The following is a 9,284-nucleotide window of genomic DNA, read 5'->3' as shown; positions in this document are numbered from 1 at the left end:
AGCCACGTGGGTGCCTGCACTGCCGATGGGCATTGTAGCTTCAGGCTTTGCTGGGATTCCGACTCGGCGTTATCAGTCGCAGGTGACAGTGACCTCTCCAGTGGTTGCCAGTGAGGTTCCTGCTCTCCGCAGCTCATGCTTCCTCCCTGGTTGCACAGGAGCCAGCTCTCACATACCCGCACATTATCTGGGGGTGTCTCTGAATACAGCAGGTTGTACAAAAATCTTCTGCGAGTCCTTCTCCAGAGTGACAGCCTCTGGGAGCAAGGGCTATTAACACCAAGAGTCCCTTGGAGCTCCCCTTCCCGAATCCCAGGTGGTTTCCCCTGCTGTGCAGGGCTCAGCACGCCTGTTCACCCGCCATGGAGCCACGCAGACTCCACAGGGCGATGTGGGAGCCGCACAGAGAGAAGACAACTGTTGGAACTGAAAATACTAATTTACTGTCAATGCATCAAAAACGAAGAGGAAATGATACAAGTAAAAACTACTGCCACCAGCAGCTGCATTCTGCCCATGGTGGCTCTTACGTGTTCCCAGAGGTCAGGCAACTGATAGGGATGCGTGGATCAACGGCACTGAGGCAGCGCGGTGGTCCAGTACCTGAGGAGACTCCGCTGGCATTACCGAGCATCTTATCTTGTTTGAGTGTGTTCAGCTGCCCAGGTGACTTGTATGGATCTGAAGGACTCCCTCCACTTTAGCTGCTTTGCCATTGCAAATTTTATCAACAATATTTTTTACAAGTGTATTTCGTGATGCAAATACTAAACAGCACGGTTCTTGCAGAGAGGCGCACACTTTCAGCAGTGATTGCTGCTTCTTTTTGGACAACGAATTTTTATCATTTGTCTGTTAGCTAGTGATTAATCCAGATAATGCAAATTATGATGTACACATACACTATTATTGTTTCTTCAGAATTTACAAATTTCTTGATTTGTTAAATCTGCACCAGTACTTTTATCAACCAAATGTATTATTTCATCAAAGAATGAAGTCAGGTTTGTTTCTCACAACTTTTAAAAAAAAACAACAAACCAACCACGTACTAAATTATTAATGTTATTTTCATTGTTGAAGCTCCTTTAGCTAACTTGTAATAACTTCACAGTCTCTTACCTACAATTATTGCTATGGAACCATCTAAAAGTTGTTGGTGTTGTCTCACTTTCCCTCTGTGAACACTGGCACAACACGCTCTTCCGAGATCTTGGGATTTCTCTAGTATGCCAGGACTTTCTAATACCTAACTCTATTCGGCCAGGTGCCTCCTCAGCCAAACCTTTTGTGATTCTGAGATGTAAATTTTCTTGGCTACTGATCTGAAAATACTTAAGCTTGTTAGATACTGTTAAAACCTTCCTCATCTCACAAACAGATTAGGAAGTTGTTTACCATCCTCATGTAGTATGAATACAATTCTGCTTCTTTCTGTGTACAAACAAATATCTTCTCTGTATCAAAAAGCCTCCATCAGAAATCTTCTCTATCAACAGTTTTACCTGTATCTACCCAGTAAGAGCCTAGGCCGTTGCTAGAGTTTCTTGGGTTTCAAGGTATTTTGAAAAAAAACTCCTTCCCAGTGCTGTTAGCACTTGCAGAAATCCAGTTTTTCCAGATTATTTTGAACATTCCTTATCCCCTTGTATGCTTCATAAATTCTCACTTTTATTGTGTGCCATATACCTCCTTTCCATCCACACCTTCCTTCTGCTTTTTTTTCCCCTGTTGGTTATATACAAGATTTCTAAGTGTAACCTTCACATTCCCTGTTAGGCAGGGTAAGCATTTAATCATGTCTGTCTGTCTCACAGCAATAGAACCACAGATATTCTCCACCTTGTAAACTTCTAGCAGTGAAATTTCCATTAAAATTTTTATTGTAGCTTTCTCCTGGAGAGTCGTATTTTTCTGATTGCTTAATTTGTGATCAGTTTAACCCATGACTTCCTCTGTTTGAGGATTTACCATCTTGAGGTATCAATTTTGCCTGCATATTTGCCCAGCTTTACAGTTAAAACACATATATACATAAAAAGCCAGGTCAGACAGGGCTTTGAGCAGCCTGGTCAAGTGGGAGGTGTCCCTGCCCATGGCAGGGGGGTTGGAACTGGATCATATTTAAGGTCTCTTCCAACTCTAACTATTCTGTGATTCTATAAATAAATTAAACACCTGCCTCAGGCATTAACCAAATGTACCTATATACATCTACAGAAACATACATGTGTAAATGCTGTTTACCTATTTACAACATGTACACATGCATACATATATCTGTATATACACATGCATATATACAGCCATACAAACACTCACCTGTCTACAACCTCATTTTCCCTGAAACTGGAGAAGAAGCATTTCTAAAAACGGATGCATCTTGCATCTAATGCAGCATCCCAGCAAAGAGCTGAGGCTACTGATGTGGCCCTCCCAAGATGAAGACATGTTGTTCTGTGAGTCCACCTCTGATCGGTCACTCAGCTCCTCCACCAAGGGCAGCCCTACCCCTCCCATACTGATTGATGTCTCTGGTAACGTTTGGGCAGGGCTGGCTCTCCTGAGCAGCATGTGTCAAGAGACAGGAGTGCAGGTGGGTGACACAAGGGTTCCTTCTATTCTGAAGCCCCTAGAAGTTGCTCAGACTTTGGTTTAGCTGAAAAGGAGAGAGGAAAAAAAAAAAAAGTAGTAGTAGGATTCAGGAAGACCAAAGCGGAGCAAAACATCCCCTCATGCTGCCTTCCACAAGAAATGAGTCTCCAGCTCATCTGCTCCCCACCTCCCCCTCCAGGATCCTGGGACGTCCTGACTTCCATCTCTCCCGAGTGGAGATGCAGGGGAGAGGAAGATGCCCTTTGCTCCATCTCACCCACAAGGAAAGTGTCTCAGCATTTTAAACTCCTACCTGCTCTTCTCCTGAGCACATTGAAGAGGACAACGATGAAAATGACGGTAGCAATGAAACCCCCCACCAGTCCTTCTGATCCCATTTGCTCTGCAGAGGAAGAGGAGGATCAGTGACATTAGGTTGGCTGGAGCAGCTGAACAGCCAGAAAGTTGTCACAGTTAAACGAGCTCCCACAGCCACTGACCGTGTGCGTACCCTTGCCAGATACACAGCTCTGACACAAAACACGTGAGCTAAAGCCACAGGGACCCAGGGCCAGTTATACTGGCTGGACTTAGGTGTCGTAACTTGTTAAACTGCGGTATTGCTTGCTTTTCCCTGCTGGGTCGGGAGGAGACACAGGAGCAATCTCCCATCAGCAGGGAGAACAAGAACCCCAACAGCTCCAACGGAAGAAGGATTTTTTGCTGTAGTTCTCAAGCAGTATCGGTCTCCAGCTGAACATCAAGTCCAGTTGGGCATCTAACTCCTTGGGGCATGGCTGTTTTCTTGTGCCTGTCCACCAGGGTCCAGCCCATGTGCTACAAACTTTTGCTCTGTTGCTCCACTTTTGGTTATAAAATCTCTTTTCCCCTGAAGGAAATGAGATACTTGCTCCCCAAAAGCTTCAAGGAGTGAAATAAAAGCTGAGGAAGTGAAAGGGAAAGGGAAGAGGAGGATAGAGAGGATGGGTATGAGAGGACACCAGAAGGAAAGCACGGAGGAACAGGCATACATGGTGTGACTCAGAGTTTTTGATCCCTGTGGTGGGTAGATGAGGTGGGAGGAGGTCTGAGCAGGATGAAGAACTCACGTCTCTGCCCCTGACACCTACCTGAACCTGGTGCCTTAAGATGGGCGCTCACAGAGATGGGCTCTGACAGGGTTACGTGTGAAACATGGCAGCTGTAGGTGGCTGGTGCCCGCGCCGTGGCTGAGCTGATGCTGAGGTAGGAGGTGATGCTATAGGTGCCATCTCGGCTTTGACGGTGGCTGGAGAAACGTGCATTTGAGAGAGGGATTTCCATGTCATCTTGAGGAGTCTTCTGTGTCCAGCTCACTGAGACGTCCAGGGGGTAATAGCCAGCAATGCTGCAGGTGAGAGTAGTCGTCACACCTCTCTCGAATGACACCACTGATGGAACGACACGAACTCTTGGAGGCGCTGGAGGAGGTAAAGAGGGAATTGACTTATTGTTAGCGGAGTACAAAGGTCCCCATCCACAAGGGAGAGAAGTTGAGCTGCCTGTGAAAATAAGTGTTGGGAGCGATGGGGTAAGGGTGCAGGGCAAAGTTTTAGTGCCTTGGACCCCTGTTGCCCCCAGGCATTTCCCTTCCTCACCAACCACATGCAGCTGGATGATGTGCTGAGTCTGGTGCAGTGGGGTGGACACCAAACAGATGTATGTCCCTTCGTCTCCCACGCTCACTCCTTCCAGGCTGAGTGATGCATCTCCACTCCCCAACAGCTCCGCCACATCCACGTGGACTTTTGGCTGCGCTTCTGGGCCTGTGCTCCCCACCTGGTACCGGAAAAGGCTGCGGCCACTGCCTTGGTACTGCCTCTTCCACTCCAGGGAGGAGAGCGAGGAGCTGGGAGCCAACGCAAAATGGCAGTCGAGGGTGACTGAGCTGCCAAGATGTGTGCGCAGGGAAGTGTTGCGTGATGAGGATTGAAATTCAACTAGAAACAGAAAGAAGGGCACAGGGAAGCAGAGAGTTAAACAGTTGTGGTTAAAGAAGGGACTCTCAGGTGGGAAGGGCTGGTGGAAGGGATGGCAGTGAACTCCTCACCCGGAGGCAGAGGAGGAGGAGGCACAGGCACCCTATGTGATGCCCCAGGGGCCATGTGGACCGAAGAGCTGGAGGAAGCCAGCCCCGTGGGGTTAGCAGGACAGGGAGACAGGTGGACACCAAGTGCACATCATGGTCTTGAAGGTGTTTGTCATCCTGAGGGTCTGGCACTTGGGGAACCTTGAGAAGAGGCACGGGACGGGCAATATGTCTGACCCCTTTTTCCCTAAGCACCAACTCCTGGCAGCCCTCAGGTCCTGGTGAGAGGAGGGGCATGGGACTGTTGGGGAGGCTGACTCCCCTCCCCTCATGTCTCTTGGTGCTGCGAGGTCACCCTGGGACACCTGGTCACCTGTGGTCAGCAGCGTCCCCTCCTTGCTCATAGGAATCCTCAGCTTTGGGTGCAGTGTTGCTTCGTGCTCCTGCTTCTCCTCCTGGCTGCCGCAGTGGGGTCCTCTGAGCACCAAGACGATACTGATCCCACTGGAGAGCTGCAGGTTGGCCACGAACCAGGAGGTACGGCAGGGCCCCTTGCCAGCCCACTGGGAGCTGTACGGGGAGATCTCACAGGTCACCTCCTCCCCTTCACAGTCTGCGTGCAGCAGGGACTCTGCATGTGGGATGGATACCAACTCGTCTGTGAGAACAGAGGAAGAGGTTTAACCGTCTGAATGCAAAGGGGGAAAGAAAGTGCAAGCTGATGAAGCACATTATTTTGGAGGAGCATCATGCGCTGTTGGGGTCAGTCAGAGCCGAGAAATGCCAGGCTAGGCTTAACGGATGAAGGCCTTCAAAGAATATGGAAGGTTTGTCATGACTTGTCTTACATCCCTCGGTTGGTTGTATTTTAACCTGCCAGATTGCACAGAGTTCACTCTGGGCGAAAGAAGCTGTTAGGAAAGGAGAATAAACAGAACAGATTCCCAGGTAAGGAAAGAAAGGGTGGCAAGAAGGCAGGAGTGGCTGGATATACTGGATGCACACTGTATCTGTGCCTTTGGTCATAGCATGGGCTTAAGCGTAGGCATAAGCATCCCAGTGACCCACACACTTTCCATGGACATCACTGGAAGCTAACTCAGTGTCTGCAATGCCTGACAGTATCCTGCCTGTAGTGTGCTTGAACTCAGGCATGCCCAATCCATCCACACCTCTTGAAGGAGAGTTTGCACCCAGGCTAATGGATCCTGCTGGGTCTTCATCTTCTTCTCTGAAAACATCTCAGAGCCTTGAATAAGCTTGTACTGAAGCACATGCTCGCAGATAAGCACTGTGGGCAGCAAACAAGACCACGGCGAAGTACAGGCTCAGACCTTTGCTTGACTGTGGTTGCAAAGTCATATGTGAAGCAAGGGCTACAGAGGCTGGACTGCAGGTTGGCACCCATGCGTGAAGCAAGGAAAGCCAAGTCGCACACAGGCAGCCTTCTGAGCAGGAGAGCTCTGCTTTAGGCCCGCTGACCACGAGGCTTCCTGCTAACAAAAAGCACCTGCTTGACTAAAGATGCGAACGCTCTTTATGGGTCCAAAAATACTGCATAGTGGCATAATTCCTGAGTTGTTTTTGACAAAGTATTCCCCAAGAGACAGGCAATCTAGAATAGCCCCAGGAGGAGAGACGTGCCTCAACAGATGTCTCAACATCTTCCACAAATTTCCTTTCTTAAAAGTCCCAATTGCTGAATTCAGGAAATCACGTGTGAAATTTTAGTGCCCATCCACAAACTGTCGAAACTCAGCTAGAAACAAATCTTTAGGAAGCCTAGTGCAGACAAGTGGCCAAAGCCCCCGGCGGCAGCTCTCCCACCCCGGCTTTCCCACTCACCGGAGACTTCAAAGATAATGGGAGAAGAAGAGTCAGGATTTTCCTGGGGGACTTTGTACTCAGTTACATCATCCAAGTTCCCGTCGTCTCGGACGCTGATCCCCCTCAGCAGGAGGGTAGCCGGATGCTGGGAGGACGAGCCACCCGAGGCGCGCAGCAAGCCTCTTGCATCTGCCCCCACGTAGGAGCAGCCCAGGGCGACGTCCACCCTGCGGAGCGGAGGCGCTGCTGTGGGACTTTCCGCCGGCCCTTTAGGGAGGGAAAAGAAGCGGTTGAACGCGTGAACCCCACCGCAAAAAAAAAGGGGAGCGTATGAGCTTCTCTTGGGACGGGGGATAAATAGTGGGGAGGCAGGGGGCTGGCTGCCACTTTGGGGTTGTTCTCCTGGGGTTGTCCCCTGCTGGCAGCCGACCCCTCTAGCCCTGCGCCACCCGCCTCTGCCAACACCATTCACCCTTAGGAAGCCCCTTTAGGAGGGCTCTAGTTTCCCCTGGGAGACCTTCAATGAGGGGGCGGGGGGGTGCGAGGGCAGAAGCCCCGGTCTTCTTCCTCGTCCCCGTCCCTGTCCCCGTCCCCGTCCCGATCCCGGTCCCGGTCCCCCCGCCCGGCGTCCCCGCTGCTCACCCGCCGCCGGGGCCAGCGGGGCCCCGCACAGCACCAGGGCCCCGCACAGCACCAGCCCCCCGGCCATCCCGCCCCGCAGGAATCCTCCTTCCATCCGAGCCCCGCAACCCTCCTGCACGGGATCCAAAAGCGGGACCGGCCGCGGCGGACGCGCTTCGTTTCACTTTCGCTCTGGCAAAACAGAAAGGGAAAAAAAAGAAAAAAAAAACAAACCAGACCTCAAACCCAACCCTTAAACCCGTTAACTCTTGCTTTACCGAACGCGGGAGACTGGAGGCAGCAGGGGAGCGGGGTTCGATCAGCCGGGATCGAGGAGCATCCCCCAGCCTGCGGCGGGGGCGCTTTTGCCGGGTCCCTCTTTTAAGCCAATATTATATCGGCCTTTCCTACCACGGTTCTGCCCGCGAACTCATCTCCTCCGGACCCGCTGAGCAGCCTCTGAAAGCAGCCACATCTCTGTCCTGTTGCTTTTTAGAAGACTTTAGCTTTGTGAGAGTCTTGGAGGTTGAAGCTGGGTTGTTCTTTTGTTTGTGTTGTGCTGTTTTGTTTTGTTTTGTTTTCCCCCTTGCTAAACCCTTCTTCAACTGCAAAGAAGCCGGTTTGCTCTGCAGCGGCGTGAGCCAACCCTCCGAGCCCAGCAGACTGTGGTGCCACCACCAGACCTCACGTCAGCCCTGGCTTCATGGGAAAAAACATCACAGGATAAAACGAAGACGCAAGAGAAGAAATGGATGAGCTCTGATGGTATTTTAACTACTGCCTTTCCCCCCCTGTCATTCAGACACATGGAGAGAAAATGTCTGCTTCTCTGCTGGTGTGTTCCTCTCTTCACAGTCTTGCCAGCCCTGCAGTAACACAACTCACCCTTGCTGTGGCCTGCTATAATCATGTGTACACACCTGCGGGAAACCACCATCAGCCCCAGCCTCGACTCTTCCAGTACAACTTCCTGACACCCAGCCCAAGGAGCACCTTGCGCTGGCCAGATACAGACTTACCCCTTGCATCCCAGTCCCGTCCTCACTCGCCACTTCGATCCTTCTTGGAAAAGCCTCACGAGGAATATTAATTCTTCCTGCTGAAGTTCTGCTTAGGAGCCCTGAGCTGTCAGACATGGCCAGCTGTTCTGACCAGCTCTCCCACTGCCTCACCGGGGTAATATCACACACCCATCGGCACACCCTGTCAGTCTGCTTCCATCTGAGATGCACTCACCTCTGCTCCCCTGGCCCTACATGTTATTATCTGGCATTATCTGTGCTCTTAGAGGGCACCCACGTATTCCTGTCGGCCCATGAAGCAAAGCACAAGTGTTCCCGCAGCTCCTTCACCCCAGGCAAATGCAGCAGCGGTGGCTGCTCCTTTCTCTGGTTTGTTTCTCTACCCGCTCCAGTGGGGCCAAAACTGCATTTCCACAGATTTGCCCATAGGCTGTTTGTGCAGAGGAGCTGGGGGAGGTCTGCAGCCTGTGCTGTGAAACGGGTTGTGGGTCATTGCCTGGAGAGAGGCTCAAACACAGCAGTTGTGACAGACTGTTTTGCAGAGCAGTCGGCCCTTCTCTGCAATCGAATCCTTCCAGGTGTCTGCTTAGAGCTGGGGCTTCTCTCTCATTCTCCAGAGCTGCAATCCATTGCACACTGGATCAGCCTGCCTAAAACAAACAGCTCTGGTAAAAAAGCTGGGCAACTTCCTAAGCTGTCTAGTAAATATAATTTTACTGTGAAGGTATCATGTTCAAGAGAGCCATTCAGTGACGCTGCAGCTGCTGGGAGAGGGCTGTGTATCTGTTTCATAAGCAGGGAGACGAAAACAAGTTAAATAACTATGTGATGACAGATAAGGAGGTATCGATGGGCAGAGGCCTAGACCACAAGGGGGAAGAATATACTAATCGTGATGAGAGAAGCAGCAGCAGACAATACTGGTAGCCAAAGGGCTATGTAGTTCAGCTAAGGGAAGCAGGTGAGGCCAGGGAGGCAGACACCTGTCTGGTACAGGGAATCTCAGGTGATGCTGTGGAATCAGAGGAGTGATGGTGGCAGGAGACCTCCAGAGGTCTCTGATCCAGCCTCTGGCTCAGTCAGGTCACCGTGATTTTGTCCGACCAAGTCTGGAAACCCTCCAAGGGTGGAGATACTGCCTCTTTGCTGGG

The 9,284-nt window shown here is 51.0% G+C and overlaps 1 protein-coding gene across 3 annotated transcripts; it reads right to left on the bottom strand.

The window, feature by feature from the left end:
- Positions 1–820: 820 nt before the first annotated feature.
- On the bottom strand, positions 821–8,462 carry TAPBPL (TAP binding protein like). Of its 3 annotated transcripts, none has more exons than XM_054188703.1 (8): positions 8,348–8,462; positions 7,133–7,301; positions 6,509–6,757; positions 5,037–5,321; positions 4,233–4,574; positions 3,726–4,055; positions 2,909–2,998; positions 821–2,659 (listed from the first exon to the last, which is right to left on the bottom strand). In XM_054188703.1, the coding sequence occupies exons 2-8, from the start codon at positions 7,224–7,226 to the stop codon at positions 2,619–2,621; spliced, it is 1,431 nt and encodes a 476-aa protein (XP_054044678.1). In that variant the 5' UTR covers positions 7,227–7,301; positions 8,348–8,462; the 3' UTR covers positions 821–2,618. The 3 variants fall into 3 exon arrangements, with proteins under 3 accessions (XP_054044678.1, XP_054044677.1, XP_054044676.1); XM_054188702.1 differs by lacking the exon at positions 8,348–8,462 and adding an exon at positions 7,523–8,086 and having other exon boundaries at positions 7,133–7,303; XM_054188701.1 differs by lacking the exon at positions 8,348–8,462 and having other exon boundaries at positions 7,133–8,086.
- Between the last annotated feature and the right edge of the window lie 822 nt (positions 8,463–9,284).

The sequence above is a fragment of the Rissa tridactyla genome, chromosome 1 (assembly GCF_028500815.1).
Source record: "Rissa tridactyla isolate bRisTri1 chromosome 1, bRisTri1.patW.cur.20221130, whole genome shotgun sequence".
NCBI lineage: Eukaryota > Metazoa > Chordata > Aves > Charadriiformes > Laridae > Rissa > Rissa tridactyla.
Note: the sequence above shows the minus strand (reverse complement) of the source record. Positions and strands in the feature narration are given on the sequence as shown.